This window comes from Rhinolophus sinicus, chromosome 3, assembly GCF_057876585.1.
Source record: "Rhinolophus sinicus isolate RSI-liver-muscle chromosome 3, RSI-T2T, whole genome shotgun sequence".
Classification (NCBI taxonomy): Eukaryota; Metazoa; Chordata; class Mammalia; order Chiroptera; family Rhinolophidae; genus Rhinolophus; species Rhinolophus sinicus.
The window spans coordinates 4,575,709-4,594,025 of record NC_142503.1 but is presented as its reverse complement, the minus strand read 5'-3'; the positions used below and the strand labels follow the sequence as shown (position 1 = coordinate 4,594,025).

Here is an 18,317-nt window from a genome sequence, read left to right as displayed (position 1 = left end):
CGGTTACCAGAACGAGGTCTGTCCTGAACTCACACCCAGGGTGCTCTCTGCTCTAAGTATAAGATCCAGTCTGTGATCTGCAGCATTGTGATTTCCTACATTCTCTTAATTCTTATTACCTCACTGAATTCCAGCAGAAGACAGCACCCCTCCAGCAGAGTGGGGGGAAAGAATCCTTTTTAAAGAACCCCGTGGTGATAAGTTTTCCCATGCATAATGTCTGAGCACCATCTGGCTCAGGATATCAGAAACAAACTGCCAAATCCCAAAGACAGCTATTCTGCACACTTGCTGCAAGACGAGCAAAACCTCCACTTCTTTGCTCAGGGGACAGAATATAGGTGCCTATTTATACTCTTAAGCTAAAAACAGTATCATTCAGGGAGACATCCCCAAATCACCCACTGCCCCAAAATATTTCACTGGGTAATCAATGCCTGGCACAACATGTGCACATACATCTCACCCGTAAGCGGTGCAAAAGTTTGAACCACACAAACAGAAGGCTCGGTAACAGGAAGTTTACCGCCATCTACAGATTTCCCCTCACTGCTCGAGGGAGCGAGCCAAGGATTTCTGCTTGAAAAATACAAATTGGCAAAATTGACATCAGCTGTTGGGTTGCACCGTGTTCCCAGGGATGAAATCCACTTTAATAACCTGTGCAAAACAGTACACACGATTAACTCCCTGTCTAGAAGCAGGAAAGCACGGATGCTTGTTACTTCAGACTCACAGGATGAAGACATAACAGGTCAACACCCCATCTCTTTCTGTCTATGGGACTAAATACATACAGATTTGAGGGCAAAGAAGTGCAATAATATACTTTTTGACATTTTCCTCGTCATTAACCACTTTCCCGAGGCAGGCTCTTTGCAGTGAAATAACGTGCGATCCAAACTAACAGGGCCGCTCAGGGGCCGAGCAGGGGCCGGCGAAGGAGCCGGAGGTTGACCGGCAATGAGACCCGTCCGAGCGGGTGTGGCGGGCAGCGGCGCGGCGTGGAGAGCGCGGCGATGCGGGAAACACCCGCCCCGAGGTCCACCTGGCGAACACCCCGGCAACTTTATTTTGGGCAGAACCGTCCAAGGAAACTTTTCTCGCGCCCGCAGCCCCCGCCCGAAGCAGGCCGGCCGCGGGCGGGCAGGAGGGGCAGCGAGCTGCGGGCCGAGGGCAGCCCCCGGCGGGAAGCGGCGCGGCTGGCTGGGTCCCTGTGCTCTCGGGGACCCGCGCCGCGCGGGGCAGGTCCCGCGGGGAGGCCACTCACCAGGCGCAGCGCGAAGAAGACGGCGAGCAGGGCGAGGCAGGCGCCCATGACGATGAGCAGCAGGAAGACGATGAGCGGGTGCTGCTGGCTCATGCAGTAGTACGACTCGTACAGCCAGTCCCGGGACCGCCGCCGCCCGGCGCCGCCGCCCGCCTCCTCGGCGCGGTCCCGCAGGTACCGGCGGCGCCGCATCGCCTCCTGCCACATCGGGGCGGCTCGCGGGGCGCCGGCCGAGCGCGCCCGGCCGGGGCTGCGCCGCCCGCGTCCCACCCCCGCGCCGCCTCGGCCGCCCGGCTGCCTGCTCGGGAGCTGCGTGCAGGGGCCTCGGCGCGGGCGGAGCTGGACGCCCGGGGCTGGGCGCTGACGCGCGGGCGAGGGCCGAGCGGCGGCCTCGGGGGCAGCTCCCGGCGCCGCCGCTGCCGCCACCGCGCGGGAGGGGGCGGGTGCGACAGGGGGCGCTCGGCCCGCCTCTCCCCACCCCGCGCCTCCCCCCGACGGCCCGGCGGCGAGTTAGAGGAGGCCGGGGCTGGCGGACGGGGAGGTGTGCGGGGGGTGGGGGGCAGCCGCTGCTCCACCCGCGTGTCCCCTCCCTCCACCTTCCCACAATCAGCCACAGAGCGGTCCACCTCTCTCCACCACCTCGGAGCACAGCCTGGGGGTTCGCAGTCTCTGCCCTTCTCAGTGCGCTCGGAGGACAACGGAGGCGCCGGACCTCCTCGCCACTACAGCGCGGCGGGAGAGGCACTCCCACCCCCCGTACCCCCAACTTCTTTGTGGGCTGCGGGATGGAGAAGTGCTCGCACACTCCTCCCCACTGTCTCGGAGCTCCGCAGGGAGCTCCCCCACCCTCAGTACCCCTACTCGGAGGACAGCGAGGACATCCTCCTTCCCTGTCTGCGGGCGCTGAAGACGGGTTCCCCTACCCTACCCCCTTTAGCGATTGGGGTTTCCCACCCTCTTTGTCATTTCAGAGAGGAAGTGGGGTTCCCACGCTCCTCTCCACTATCAGAGAGGGCAGGGGGACTTCCCGGTGCGGGGGGGCGGAGAGGTCCCCTTGGGACCCGTGGGCTCCACTGGGGCCGGTGGAGTCCGCTGAGCAGAGTACAGCCCCAAATGCGCAATGGAGGAGGGCGGGAGGTGGATATGATTGAACTTTATACCCTACCAAGTCCTGGGGGACAGGGGGGCAGCTTCACTTGCGTCCTGCACTTTCAGCTGAAGTCACACTTTGGAGGTGCCCAGTGGGTCAAGGTTTTCAGTACCGGAGGTTTAGGGGGCCCCCTCTGGCTCGTTAAGGTCCCTCGGAGCCCCTTCTGTCTGGAGGGGCTGCTGGCAGCAAGGTCTCACCAGGGGAGCGTGGCTGGGCATCTGGGCATCGGGGTAGGAGGGTGGGCTCTGGGATTTCCCCCTCCACGCCACCACGGGGGGCTGGGCGCGGGAAGCGCCAGAGATGCGACTGGAGCCGCGTGGGGGCAGCGTCCCCTCCCAACAAGCCTGGGAGTGGAGACCGCTGGCCCTTGCCGGATGCGGGGAGGGGGGGGATCTTATGGCTGCTCTCCGAAGGATCCCACCCTTCTGGAGGTTTCCTCCTATGTGAGTGTTGTCTGCACAAAGACCTGCAAATCCCACCTGCTTCTCAAGCCCAACGACTCCGAAGCACAGTGACCCTCTCCTCTCCCACCACCAGCAAACAGCCCAGGGGGTGTTCCTAGGCACGCAGTTGTCTCTTTGAGCAGACAACCAGTTCTCAGGACTCAGTTCTGGCACCACCTAGCACCTAGGAAACCTTCCAGAGAACTGTCCTGCTGCCAGCCTGGGCTGTGCTGTGCCCCTCCCAGATAGGGATGTGAGCTGGCTAGCTGAGTGCCAATGACCAGGACCCAGGCCACGCAGGGAGATGGGACCACGAACCTTCCAGGGGGTTATTCTTAGCAGCAGATAATGTCTGTTCTGCCCAGGGAGTATGACCAGAGAAAGGCACAGCTTTGCCACCGGGGGCTGGAGATTATGGCTGTGGTGGAGGGGCAGAGGGGGAGAGGGCGAGGAGGGCCTGGGCCAAGGGCATGTCTGAACACGGATCCTTGGCCCAGCATCCTGCCCCACCAGGCTCCACCTGGCCCCAGGCCTTCTGTCCTGCCCCAGACCTGAAGAGGAGGGGAAACTGGGGGAGACAGTGGATGGGAGGAGATCCCCCGAATGTCTCCTGTTGCTCTCACAGCCGTATCTTCCTGCCCTAGCAAGAGAATGAAACTGTCTTTGGGCCAGTGGTCTGCAGCCCCAACCTCTCCTTGCCGGCCCTTCTGCTCATACCACTCGGACTGTAGACTGTAACCAGGTAATTCCATTCTCAGCCTTTCGTGCTGGTTCAGATCTAACCATTGGGCTTGCTTCTTTCTTTTGGACCAGGGGATTCTAGGGTTTGGGTGGTTCTGAGAGTAAGCTGCAAAGGCAGCACAGATGAATCACTAACAAACATCCGGACTCTGACCTCTCCTAAGGAGACACGGTGAAGTGGGAAGTTCGCCACAGTTTCCGCTGTGTGGCTTCTCTTGATTTCTCCAGCTCTGCCCAAGGTCTTTCTGAGTTTTGTAAACCAAATTAATTTTAGACTGTAATAAAGAATTTTTAAAAGGCACTTGTTTGAGCAAAAAGAGCTTCAGTCTGGGGAGACAGATTCAAGTAGCAACCTAAATTATGTTGCCGGAAGGCAAACGGGAAGCTGGCTTTTATAGCAAAAGTTCCCACCCAGGTTTCCAATTAGGCCCACTTTATGTAAATGAGATATCCAAATTTGTAGGCTTCTGATTTGTCCGGCTCTTATTAATCATAAAATTGGGGCCCTTGGTTGACCAGAGGAAATTCATCTCAGCAGATAAATTCCTTCTCAGAGTTCATATCACATGAATCTTCCTTCTCAGGGTCCACAATTTGGGCAGAGCTGCACATTTCCAGCCTTTTCCTGTTGGAACAACATACACATTATTCATTTTCTCTCCAATTCTTGCTGCTGCTTCACCCCTTGAACTGATAAATGTCTGTCTTCACCCACTCTAGAAGGAAGAAAAAGTAAATAATTTGTAACTTATGTTTCTCGGGGGAAAAAGAACTGAAAGACTTGTGAGGGAAAAGAAAAGGTTTAATAAATTATTTTCTGTTTAGTTCCAGTGGGGAGATTGGGTAGTTTCAACAACCACATGTATATGCTCCAAATGGTAAACAGGGTTGTTGTGAAACTTTAAGGAGACTTTGGTAGATGCAAGGGCGAACTTTAATTGGAGAGACTCACACAGAGGGAATTTTGTACTTGACCCTCATGACATTTTTTTATTATTCATTTTTTCATGAATTTAACAAATATTTATTTTGTGCCTACCATGTGCTGACATTCGGGGGGGTGGGGAAGGACCTGACCTGAGACCCTTGTAGGAATGGCCAATGTAGTACCTTGAGAAGGAGGGCTCCTAAAAACAAAACAAACAAAATTCAACATTCATCCCAACTCTCCTGTACAGTTTTAACTTCATCATCATGGACACAGGTGGTAGAAGGATATATCAGGCTTCCCTGAGGTTTTGTTGGGTTTTCGTTTTTTGTTTTAGTTTCAGTGCTTTATTTTTACAGGGCCCTCTGTCATTGCATTAATACAAAATGAAATGTGAACCAACATAATCATTATAGTTATGCTATCGGTGTTTTAGAATTAAAATGCCTTTTACAAAGTTCACAACAGTTTCTATTTGAAAGAAAAAAAAGGAAAATATAATAACTCGCAAGCAACACGAAGTAGAATGAAAAACGCCCTTTGGCACAAAGCCAGGAGCATGAAATACGGCCTCATGCAACCAAAGGGGCCCCAAGGGGTCCTCCAGTTCATTTCCATGCCTTTAGGGTTATCAGGGCCACTAAACCATGAGTAAGGCATGGAAAGCAAAGGGTTCTCCCATAAATTTATTCCATATCAACTTATTTGTGATAAAATGCACAAAGAAACCAACTGTGGAAGCTTTACCTGGACCTGAGGGAGTTAAAAAAAAAAAAAAAAAGGAATAAGCATTAGGAAGGAGACTTCATTTTTCCTGCAACGCTAGAGGGCAGCCCTTCATCCTTGGAACCCAGCAGGCAGCGCTGGCCAGGCGTTATGGGTGTTTGACTTGTGCTGTTGCACAGGGCTCCACACTTGCTTTAAGGTTCTGCTGTCACCATCTTAAAATTCTTGGAAATTTTCTGAACAAGGAATCACACATTTTCCTTTTGCCTCGGGCCCTGCAGATCAGAGAGCCGGGCCTGCTAGCTGGTGACAGAAAACAGCATTCCCATCTGGCCTGCGTGCACAGCCTGCAGGGGCAGGCTTGAGGACAAGCAGGCAGGCTTCTCCACCCAGGAGCTGCAGGCCACCTCTCCCCTCCTAATCTGGTCATCTTTCACACACACTGTGACACACCTGAACAGTGATAAATCTGGTAAGTAATCATGCTGCAGGACAGGTTATTGAATCCGCGGCTTTGACTTGAAAAAAGAACCCATGTTCTGGTTCCTAGTCCAAATCCAGTTAGATTAGCTCAGTCAGTAAGGGCACTGTTGGACTCCTCCCTGTGTCACAGTGCTCTGATTGATTGAATAAAGGCGGACGGGGACACGGTGCCAAGGACAGCTCGGACATGGCCAGCCCGGAGCATATCGTAAGGGCTGAGCACAGAGCATTTCCCGGTGTATTCATTTCTCTCTCTGGCGAACACATCACTGAAGTTTATGTTATAAAGTAGGAACAGTATGTCAACAGATTCATTATCACCATGAAATACGTCTTGTGTACCCAGATAACATTTACATTTTTATTGAACCTGAGGGTGGATTCAGAAACCACACAACCATAGCCAGCTTATGGCTCCTAGAAGTCGCATTAACTCTTTGAGCTCACTAAGGAACTCTTTTGCAGTTTAGTTTTTAGCATATCAGGGAAAAAGTGGATGGATGTGACATTAATATACTTCATTTCTTTCCCATCCGGTACAGGATGATCGCGACATGTCTTTGAAAAGATCCCACTTGCTTGGCTGATTTCATCAATGATTTCTCAAGTGACACAGTTGGAATAAATATTTCACAGAATCATCTTTAAGATCTGATTTCAGGTGACTTGTTGGGAGTTAGGGTCTTGAATATGCAAGAAAGTCATACAACTGTTTTATAACAGACCCTGCACAAAATCTCACGGCCATTCCAAAATTTGTCACTAGTACTTTTTTCAAAATCCACGGAGACGCTGGAATTCCTTCCCTGCACCGGGAGGAGTGAGAAGAGGTTAATGACTAATCAGTCTCCAGTACGTCTCCGGCCTTGTGAGAAATATCGATTGCCTGGCTCTTGCCCAGAGAATGGGACCTGAAAAGCAATGACTCATGTGTGCTCATATCTGTTGCCCAGGGAGGTACAGGAAGAGGGGGCTTATTTAGCAAGCTTAGGTGGATAATTCAGATACCTTGATTTTGACTTTTATATCCTTTTAAGTGTCCCTCGAAATAGTCAATGGGAAACTAAATTAACTACACTGTAAAATTGATACATACTGTGCTTGGAGGAACAAGAAGTAGTGTCTATGAAAAGTAATGCTATGACGTAATTCGTGAATATTTTTGCCCAATTCTGAATTCATTCAATTCAGATAACTTAGCTTAAGATTTTAAGTCACTCTACGACTGATTCATGATTTTATATTTGCATTTGAAAATAAATCAAACTCACTGCTTGTGTCATTCCACACTACTGTAATAATTACCAATATTCTTATAATAATGTTCTTAAAGTTCTGGGTTTTTGCCTCGTGTCTCATACCCACTGTATATCCTCAAAGAAGTCATAAACATATCTGAGCTTTAGTTTATTTATCTGTAAAGTAAGAGCAGTGGACCAATTATTTTAAGGCTCTCTCTAACATGTTTATATTATCCTGGGCGGGGTAAAGGGGTGGATTTTTAATCAACTTTTTTAGATCAACGGGGAGGAAATTACTTACATTCAATAAAAATTAGTGAACTTTACCCAAAAGAAAGTTTGTGAAATTGTATGTACGTGTTTGATCACAAGTGCTATTTCCTTAGGTATAAAAGGAGGAAGGAGACTATTTCAGTGGACACATACAAGCTTATTTTTGTATTAAGGTGGTCTGTCTTCCATCACTAAAAGGTAAACTCATTTTATTTTGCTCCTGAAATTTGCAAAACAACATAGTAAGTGTTTAATAAATGTGTGCTAGATGAATAAACGGCTGAGTGAAGATAGAAGGTAATTTCATTCTTTTTTTAAAAAAGAGTACAATTGATAAATAATGCTAATATATTAGTTTAACCAGAACTTGATCTGATAGAAACGTTACCCAGGTCGTGAGTAGGTTTATATATATATTTGCTATTGGCACTCTATTTGTAGTTTTAAATTCTCACAATGTTTTCAAATCCTAAAAAGGCAAGCATCCAGACTTACTTTGTAGTCCATTATCATGAAAGCATAATAATTTCTAACAATATGGATTTCTAAACACGGTTTTTCTGTTTCAATAGAATGTTTGAATACATAGATAAATAGTGACTACATTTTAATATAAAAACTAGTTGAATAAAGAAAATACTGTCACAGTAAAATTTCACACAATAAATATTTCAAATGAGGAGACAACTGAGTCTGCTGAAGGAGACAGAACCTGCTTTCTCTTGCATAGCAGCCCCCTGAACTCAGCCCCACTTCAGTGCCAGGTGGTACCTGGGAAAATGGTGGGGAGAGGTTGCTGAGTTCACAGGGCCAATAGTCTTAGATTAAATAACCTCCAAATGGCCAGATATGCTTAACGTGCCAACTCTATCTAGACAGGCTGTGTTTACATTGTTACCAGGAAATGTTGAAGACATTTTCACGCTCGGCAGGCTGAAGGAATAAAAAGGCAATCTTAACCTGGACACTCATTATTATATTACACACTAATAACTAATACATGAAAAAAATATCTGCTGGGGTAGAGTTGTACTTCACTACTCGAGAGCCAACAAATGGAGGGCTCATCTCAAAAAAATAAATAAAGAAATTTTAAATATTAAACTGAAAATGAATGGATGTCAAACATGGAGGTTGCTCAATGTTTATTCAAATTGTTTTAGAGCAAGTTTCATTAGAGCACAAAGTATTATAGCTACTTTTCTTAAGACAAAGTCTACAAAAAGGTATCCAGGTGTGGGGACAGAGCCAGGAGTGCAGTTTCCAGGCTCTCGGCCTCACGTGCTGGCTCAGGTAGTAAATGGCCATCAACTGTGATTGGATGGCCATCAGCTGTGGCTAGTTGGCCGTCAGCTATAACCAGTGAGCCATTGGTCACTAATATAACTGCTGTGGCTACGCTAGCAAAAAATGGGGGCTAGCAAGAAGATGGTGGCTGAGCTAGCAAGAGCGGGTTGCAGTTAGCATGAAGGATTGCAGTTAGCAAGTGAGGTGGGGTGACAGAGCGAAGTGGACGGCAGGTTATGGATAGTGTGGCTCCTGCTTCCTGTGTCTCCAACCCAGCCGCCAGCGGGAATATAGTGGTATGACTCCCCTACCTATGGCTCTGTGGGTGTTCCTTTTTGGCCTCACCATGTCCTGCATTCTTATGTGGGGAGCAGGACTAGAGACCCCGCGTGACACCCTGCATGACACCAGTTATAGCAATACATTTGCTTTTCTTATATGGAGACAAAATATATAATTATATTTAGTTATTTTAAATTTATGAATACTAAATATAATTATGCCTGCTCTGGACAAAACTTTACAAATCTAAATTATAGGTCCGTTTTGCTAATTTTCTATATTGAGACTATAGAGCAATATCCACTAGCCTTCTTTACCCTCTTTCAGTGGTATTTTGTAGGAAATTTTAAGAGATAAAGGAGTTGTGAGGTGTGACATTAGGAATCACAAGTATGAGCCCAGAACAAAATGAGATTTATTCCAATGATTGACACATTACCTATCAGAGCACTTCTTTCATTTGGATGCTTCCAGAATGGTTTTCCTTCCTGTGAATAAAGTATTCTTGACCCAAACAATATTCATCGTTTTCCTTCTTTGGATTTATTCTGTGTTTCAGTGAATTACAGCTAATCACAAGTGCAAAATAGAATTTGTAAAATAATTGTTGTACTTAAGGAGGTGGACTCCTTTCAGAGCCCAGAGTTTAAGAATGGGCCCTGGGTACTAAAAAGCCAATTAATGCAGGGATTTGCATGATGATATGCTGTCGTGTGGGGCGGCCTGCGGGGTCCCTGGTCCCGCTCCCCACATAAGAACGCAGGACATGGTAAGGCCCAAAAGGAACACCCACGGAGCCATAGGTTGGGGAGTCATACCACTATATTCTCGCTGGCATCTGGGTTGGAGACACAGGAAGCAGGAGCCACACTATCTGCAACCTGCCATCCACTTCTCTGCAATCCAAAACCCATAGTCTGCTGTGCTAACAGCAGTCTGCTCCTGCTCGCTCAGCCACTATCTTCTTGCTAGCCCCCCATCTACTGCTAGCGTAGCCACAGCAGTTATATTAGTGGCCAATGGCTCACTGGTTACAGCTGACGGCCAACTAGCCACAGCTGATGGCCATCCAATCACAGTTGATGGCCATTCACTACCTGAGCCAGCACCTTTCCACGTGAGGCCGAGAGCCTGGAAACTGCACTCCTGGCTCTGTCCCCACACACATGCTGAACTACCCATGTGGGAGAAATTCTTATCAAATACATTGATACAACCAAAAGCAGGAATGGGTACTAGTCCCACTCAACATGTTAACCTAGTGATTGTTAGATGAATAAACTCTAGGGATGTTTAACATTTTTTATTAGACATTTGTAGGATGATTACTTGTGCTTGTGTATCTGTTTCTGGTCATTGGTCCAGATTCATAACTAAATTCTCTTACAAGCACACTTCGTAATATAAGACCTTTAAGGAAGGGATCACATCTGCTTAAGCTGTTCAAGACAAAGATTCACAGTCATGATCTTGTTTTATTTATTATTATTATCTTTTACTCTAATACATATGCAGTCCCGTAATCCTGAGTTGCCCTGTTTCTTTAACCAGCTGGAAGCTTTTCTGTTACATAACGGTTTGATGATTGATTGAAAACCTACCCACTTCCTAAGGAGGAGTACTGAATTAGTGCAGTCTTTGATTGCTCTATTTTAAATAATGCTTAATTAAAAAGTTAATTCAAACTATTTTGAAGATAGGTGGGATATATGTTTTATATATATGTGTGTGTGTGTATGTGTGTGTGTGTATATATATATGTATATATATGTATGACAGTGGGAGACAGAAACTAAAGATAATTAGAATATAGCTACTTTTAAATGATTGATGGGCACATGGGAAATCAGAGCTTGATTACTGGGAGTGTATATTTAGTCTTTGAAGCTAAATTTTCAAAACCATGTTGGGACATTAAGACCATAGTGTGGATGGTACCTATCGCAGAACATGGGAGTCAAAACCATCGCAGTTCATGGTTTGTTGTGTGAAACCTTCTTGGCAGAGCTTAACCTGGAAAAGTGCATGGCTGTTTCACTGGGGCAAAGCACAGTCATGCATTTGATGCTGTGGCACTCAAATGTGAGAGAATATTGCTTCTTTGTTTTCCTATCAGCGCTTTGAGTTTTTTCACCAGTCCCATTCCTGTGAGGCTGGGAGGAGAAAAGGCAGGTGGAGTGCAATGCAGTCACCTATCTGAAGGCTTTTAGTACAAGGCTTAGGTAAAACAATTTCTTAACAACCATTACCATATAATTGGCTCTATCTAATGGTTTTTTTTAAAAAAAGATTTTACTTTAACATTATATTTCAATCTGTTTTTATCATCTGATTAGTATATTTTGTACATGAATTTGCAAAATGATATAGGTTCTTTAATACTATCTTGAATTATATTTTAAAACAGTAGCCTAAAAGTTCTGATTTCTACAAAGGAAGAAAGGCTCTATTGGAACAACCCTCTGCAGATAATAATGAACGAATCTGCGTATATAAGGGCACACACACACACACACACACACACACACACTCCATCCAGGGGAAGCATGAAGTATGACTGACTTCTCATGAGAAACAATGGAGGTCAGAAGATAATAGGATGATGTCTTTAAAGTGGAGGAAAACACACACACACACACACACACACACACACACACACACACATTAACTGAGAATTCTATGTAAATCAAAACATGAATTTGAAATAAAGACTTTTAGGGTAAAGTCTGAAAAAATTAACTGCTAGCAGACCTGCACTATTAAAAATGATAATGGAAGTTTTCCAAGCTGAAAAAAATTATCATCAGATAGAAATGCTGATCTTAATTTATCTAAAAGAAAACTAAATGTTTAAAGCAAAGTTACTACATTAAAATGTGGAGTTTATAGCACATACTTTATAAAATGTATAACAATAGCAAAAATAGGTGAGCAAATTAAATTATGACAGTAGCAAAAAGGTTGGTAGGTTATATTATACCCTGTAAGTTTTTATATTTTATGTGAAGTAATACTCATTAGGTTTAAATAGACAGTGATAAATCAACATTGCATATTTTAATTCCTAGACTAACCACAAAAAAATTGCAAGGTATAGCTAAAAAGCCAATAGATATATTGAATTAGAATTTTTATGGCCATAGACTAATTCTAACAGCAAAAGAAGACAGGCAGAGAGAAACATAGGAATAAAAACCAGATGAGACAAAAAAGAAAATAAATTGTAATGTGGTAGAACTACGCCCAAATATATCAATAGTTGCCTTCAATATAAACAGACTAAACACTCTAATTATAAGGCAGGATTGGAAGATCAGATTTTAAAAAAAGCAAGATCCAACTATGTGCTGAAGGAAAAAAATCACTTTAAATATATACAGTCACAGATAAAGAAATGCATAAGAATGGACAAAATACATACCATGCAAAAGTAAGAAAAAGAAAGCTGGTCTAATTATGTTAATAATAAAGTAGAATTTAAGATTAGGAGCATTACCAGAGAATAATGAAGGGCATTTTTTAAATATTAAAAGATTAGTTTCATTCATCAGAAACATATAACAAATAATATCTTAATTAATTTAAAATGGATCAGACTCCTAAATGTAAAAGTTAAAACTAAAGAGCTGCTAGAAGAAATTATGGGAGGATGCCTTTAGGGTTTTGATGTAGGCAACAATTTTAGGCAACATAAAAGTAAAACATTGATAAATTGGATGTTATTTTTTTTAATTCTATTCCATAAGTAACTACAAAAAAAATAATAATAAAGCAAACCACAGAATGGGAGAAAATATTCAGGATATGTACATTTGCAAAAGGTCTTGGATCTAAAATGTATAAAGAATCCCTATATCTCAGTAAAAAGAAAACAACCTAATGAAAAATGAGCAAAATACTTGAACAGACACTTCACAAAGAAGATATACGAATGACCAATAAGCACATGAAAAGATGTTCAATATCATTAGTCATGAGGTGAACTACCATTACATCCATAATAAGATAACACCACTCCAGTGCGTACAATCAAAGAGAATAACGCCACATGTTGGTGTGGCCGTGGAGCAATTGAAACTCTCATCCATGTAAAATGTTACTTTGGAGCTTATACCAACCCTATAATCCAGTGATCCCACGCTTAGCTACTTAGCAATGAGAATGGAAATACCCCCAAAAAAGTCTTGAGCGAGAATGCTTATAATAGCGTTTCCCATAACTAGCAAAAACTGAAAAGGACAACGACAGCATGAATGACTCCCAAGAACCATGAGCAAAAGAAGCCAGGCACAAAAAACAGTACACCCGGCATGATTCCTCGTATTGAAGTTCAAGAACAGGTAAAGTCATGATGCCACAAATCTAAACAATGGTGGCCCAAGAGGGATAGGAATCAACTGGGAAGGGTTCTAAGAGGACTTTTGAGGTGATAGAAACATTCTCTTCATGGGTGTATACATTGACCAAACCTCATTGCATTACATGCTTAAGATCTGCCTGTGAAAGAAAAAGTATAAAAGTGTTTTATAGGTTGGAATATTTAGATAGAAATAAATTCAAATAAAATTATGTCAAAACAAAAAAATAAGTATAATTAATAGATTACTTGAAGGATTGCTAAATGTTGCAGTGACATATATTTCATGTAAAAAATTACATTTAGAAGATGTACTTATTTTGAAATTTCTTAGTATGTTTTTTTCCTAATGTTTTATAAATATTTGTACTTTAAAAATGGTACAGTATGACATTTTCATGTCAGGTTGTAACCTCTGGTCTGAAATCGCTATAATATGGGTAGGATAATAGTAGTAAAACCACTCCACTTAATATACGATGTGTGAAAGTAAAAATAAAAAGTATTTTTTCCTGTACTTACAGACACCAAAATAAATGGGGAAAATGTAATTGATATGAAGCTAAACATCAGTGGTGATCAAAAATGAAACAGTAACAATTTTCAGTAACAAAGCTACTATCATATTAAATATTTATCCAACAAATCACATGCGAAAGTAAATATTTAATTTAGTTGAGCTAGGTAATGGCCGAAAGTACGAGGCTATTCGAATAATGAAATTGTAGGAAGTGCAGGGGTCAAGTCATTTGACCCCAAGTCCTGGGGATTCGTTCACTCACTTTCTGATCTAGTCTTTCTTTTCCACTGCTTAGACCAGTAAGGTCCCTGTTCAGAATCCTGAATATAGGGGCCCTCTTCTTTCCCGATGTTTGCTCCTGGAGAGCAAACCTACTTCAGTTAGAAAATTGAGTGGGAGAACACCCTTCTCACAAAAACGTCAGGCAGCCACTGACTCTGAGCAGTAGGCCTTTCTGTCCTGGGAGCGTGCAGGGGCCCAGGATGCCCTCTGATTCTTCAGCAGAATGTAAACATGTGATAAACTGGAATGGTTTTGTCCACGACTGTCCAGTCATGGCTTTTCCCTGGAAAAGTAACCACTCGCAGGACAGACTTTTTCCAGTTATTCCTAAAGAATGAAGTACAGGATTGCCATGGCTCATCTAGATGGTTCTTTGAAGGTCATTTTCCTTAGAGAGCTTTCCAGAAAGGCATGTGTGAACCTAGGGGTTTAATTACTCTGTAGGTTTGTGTACTCGTCCCATACCTGTGCCGCAGTGCCTTTTGTGTGTATGTGCAGGTCATAATGTCAACCTAAGTCATACTTGAAATATATCCCTGACTTTTGTCTTCAAAGAATAGGATTGGTTAATGGGATAGAAGTTTGAAATTTTGAAGGACCAAGCAATTGATCTTAGAGGAGCTATACTGTAAGTTTTTTTAACAGCATGTTCTAGGTCACCTGAGTATACCTGTGTGGCCCATTGCAATTATTCAGTTCACTTGGAGTGATTTGGAGAACTACAAGGTCAGCATATACTCCACAACCACTAAAATGATCATAATTCATTTTCCTGGAGTGGAGTGTCTGGTTTTATAACCTGACTTAGAAAAAAAAAAAAAAAAAACACAGGGAACTGAGATAGTGTCCAAGTAAGGCAATAAAAATCACTACATAATGGAAAATGAACAGTCTCTCTTTACATGTGAACAATCATTAATTGTGCAATTACTTAGATTTGTCCTCTCTATTTGAAACTCAATGACACTTTTTCCTCATCCTTTTCATGACAAAGATAATGCATATTTAGGAAAGTTGTATGGAATGACTGTCGTATGAAGTTATGAAGATAAGAAAATGGAATGTGTCAACACTAAATTGCCTTATTAGCATTTTGCTCTGAATGACAGCACTGCCACTCATCAGATATCATTCAAATTGGGGGACATGATTAGCTTTCCCTGCCATGGTGAAATTGGCACTGCAGTGGGTGAGCCCAGCCATCACTTAATTATTTGTTGACTAATATCAGCCCTGGTATTGTAGAAAAGAAAATGGTTCATTAAATCCTCATTGAATGTTGCCAACGAGGAGAGAGGGAGACAGGAAGTTGGTGAAGGCAGATGCGGAATTCAGCTCCCCCTGGTCATACCAGCTCACGAGAAATGATTGCCAATGAACACTTGCCAGCTAGATTGTCTGCAAGGCGGTTACTAGTGCCCCTTCCCAACAGGGCTAACCTGTGATCCCTTGTCTGAAAAATGACTGGGCCAATACTTTTTTGTCTTAAGTGTTTGTGACCATTATTTCCTGAGAAGAATGTACATAGAACCACTGATAATTAGGGAAAGAAGGAGATTCTGCAAGAATGCAGGGTGATCACAGTAGCTAGAAGATAGCAGAAGATGGGGAGATGTTGAGGGAAAAAGTCAGGGAATGAGCAGAAGTGTGGCCGAGAGAGTGCAAAGGGGAAATGAAATCTAAAGCCTTCCTTCCTCCTTTCCTTGTTTCTCTGTCGCCAAGTGCTTGTCATTTGCCTAACCCCTAGGCCCGTTTCCTAGATATGGTGGACAGCCCTCCAGGGACATCTGGAGGAGAAGTCACGTGGCAGCCTGTCTTAGGGTTATTCTTAACATAATACTATTATCGGTAACACCATTCTTACATGTTGTCCGTGATTTTGCTCTTTCAGAAAAGCAGTGCTATGAAGAAAGAACAGAAAATAGAAAGGAAGGGAAGGAGGGAGTGGAGATACCTTGAGGAAACTGGGCACGGCCGAAAGAGAAGGTGACAAAATTAAAAGTGAGGGTGATGTAGAGACTATGTGTTCCTATGAAGAAGAGATGGCCCAAGCAGGAGAGACACAAGTGAACGGCTCAAGTGAAGAAGAGCCCTTGTGTGATCGATCTCCGTGTGGAGCAATGTGGAAGCTGTGGTGGGCTAGTGGGAGGTGGCACAGGTTGGGTCCTGTGGCCTTGGAGAGGAAGGATGGAGTAGAGGCAGATCATGGGCTCTGGAGTGAGGCAAACGTAGGCTCAGTACCAGCTGCATGACCACTTGTGCAGACTTGGGCAACGTCTTCACCTCTCTGGACCTCAGTTGTAAAAGGATGAGCTGGACCACACCATCTCCTGGGTTGTGATGATTAAATAGTTCATGTGGACATGAAGGCTGTTTGCTTATCTGACCTTCTCTCCTGCCCCTTTCTATCAGAGGAACATAGAAAACGAATGAGGCCTGCACGCCACGTGACGCTACCATTCTGATACACCCACCATGACTGCTGCAGTGTGACGAGGACCCAGGCCAATCCTCCCTGGTCTTGCTTGGTCATTTAGAACCTTTCCATGAGTATTTAAAACCAACTGCCACATGGGACCCTGTCTCCAAAGTTGATAGAATGTGGATCTCAAAGCCAGCAAGATGGAAAGGCATCATCTTGGAAATGAAAGAAGGAGAATGCCAGTGATAAGAATCAGGGTCTTTTAGTCTGGAATCCAAAGATGGCTTTCAGTACATTACATTTGTAAAATATGTTTATTCCTTTCTAATTTTAAATGATCTCAGCCGTATAAGGCAGCCAAAATCCTTTTAACACATAAAAGTTATTTTAAAAGTATACTGTCATTTCCCGCTGAAAGGAACTGGTAAAATGCTACAATAATAAAATGAGAAGGAAAAGTATTCAAGCTATGCCTACAAGGCAAGGGATGTGTACATCTTGTGTATTTCCTGAGGTAGACACCGAAATGGGTGTGCTTGCCCGCGTATATAAGCGGCATACATTAATGCAGTCCTGGCATTAAAAGGAACTCATTCTGGACAAAAACAAATGAGGAACTAGATTTAGAACATCTCTGCAAGCAGGTATGGAAAATATTTAATTAATCCATCCTTCCATTTCTCTCACCTCCTGAGGGGGCTTTCATAGGCATCGGTGTCTCAGGAGGTTGAGAGCTCTGGGGGCCCTGGGAATGGTGAGCTGCATTGGGAGCAGGTATGAGAAACCTAAAGGACCAAGGCACTCTGTTCTGCTTGACGAAGACCTCACTGGCCTTTCCCTAGATAATATGTACAGATGCCAAAACATACGTGCTGAAAGTCAGCCCAGTTTTGGTTTTTGTGCAAGTAGCATTTTGATCTTTTTTCACTTTTTTTTATTATTTAGAATTATACTAGTTTTGTACAATGAAGTTCTGTTATATTATTCATAAAATAAGGAATTGCATACTCCTTGAAAATCTGAACATTTCACCAGCTATAGTTTTAATATTAGGCTATTCATGTTTTCTTCTGTGTGAGTTGGTGTTATTCATTGATGTTTTCCACAAAGAGAGAGGGTAACTTTCTCAGCAAGGGGTACTCTTGGCACAAGGGACTCCTCCAATATAATTTCAAGAAGAAACCATTGCCCCTCCAAGGTGAAGGGATCCAGGGTAATCCATCTGCTGGGAGTGTGTGGCTGGTTTCCTGGATGGATGGAGCCACAGGCAGAACTCACCACGAGTCCCTAGTTCTCCTGGTGGGACATCAGCAGTATTGGTACTGTAATGAAATCAGCCGTGGTGAAGTTATCAGAGACTTCGCCAATGAGACATAGTCTGCCTGTCAATCAGTGCACTCCAGTCTGGGAACTGACTTAGACCTGGGAACCATCATCTGGGACACCTTCCCATGGCGACTGTCTCAGCCCAGAGACAATCTACAAGGGAGCCTGATGCTGCAGGTAATGTGGGGGGAGGTGCAAGTCCAAGCAGAGAGAGCGAGAAGAAAGAGAAGTGACCCAAGGAAAGCAACGAAGCAATGAGGTACAGGAATGGTCACTGGAAGGGACGCCACTGAACTGGCTGTGAGGAAGACTTAGCACTTGGGTTGTCCACAGAAGGAGAAAGCGGTGTGTGGGGGTGGGTGGGGGGGGTGGGGTGAGGGATTTATCCAAGGAGTGTCTTCTCATTTCCCTTTTCTCACTGTTCAGGATTCACCTCGTGGATAGTTAACCGCCCCACATCCAGGCTGTATTATCTAGTCCCTCAGGGACCGCCCAGCAAGCCAGATCCAAGCCTTGCGACGTGGCATTTCATCTAAGCCTGAAAGTGGAAGAGCGACTTAGCATGGATTCAGGGAGCTCTGCAAAA

At 44.2% G+C, this 18,317-nt stretch overlaps 1 protein-coding gene and 1 long non-coding RNA gene across 4 annotated transcripts in view; one reads left to right on the top strand and one right to left on the bottom strand.

The window, feature by feature from the left end:
- ADCY2 (adenylate cyclase 2) overlaps positions 1 to 1,581 on the bottom strand; it is a 348,725-nt gene extending 347,144 nt beyond the window's left edge. The window contains exon 1 of the mRNA XM_074329098.2: positions 1,271 to 1,581. Within this exon, the coding sequence (XP_074185199.1) occupies positions 1,271 to 1,477 (207 nt within the window). The 5' untranslated portion in view covers positions 1,478 to 1,581. The remainder of the gene's footprint in view (positions 1 to 1,270) is intronic.
- On the top strand, positions 1,309 to 18,066 carry LOC109453569 (uncharacterized). 3 transcript variants are annotated; one of them, XR_016020592.1, is made up of 7 exons: positions 1,309 to 1,444; positions 3,508 to 3,605; positions 5,540 to 5,730; positions 6,284 to 6,402; positions 7,369 to 7,453; positions 15,875 to 15,969; positions 16,396 to 18,066. It is a non-coding gene; the product is annotated as an uncharacterized LOC109453569 (long non-coding RNA). The 3 variants fall into 3 exon arrangements; XR_012495192.2 differs by having other exon boundaries at positions 15,875 to 18,066; XR_012495191.2 differs by having other exon boundaries at positions 1,355 to 1,444; positions 3,489 to 3,605; positions 15,875 to 18,066.
- The last annotated feature ends 251 nt before the right edge of the window (positions 18,067 to 18,317 follow it).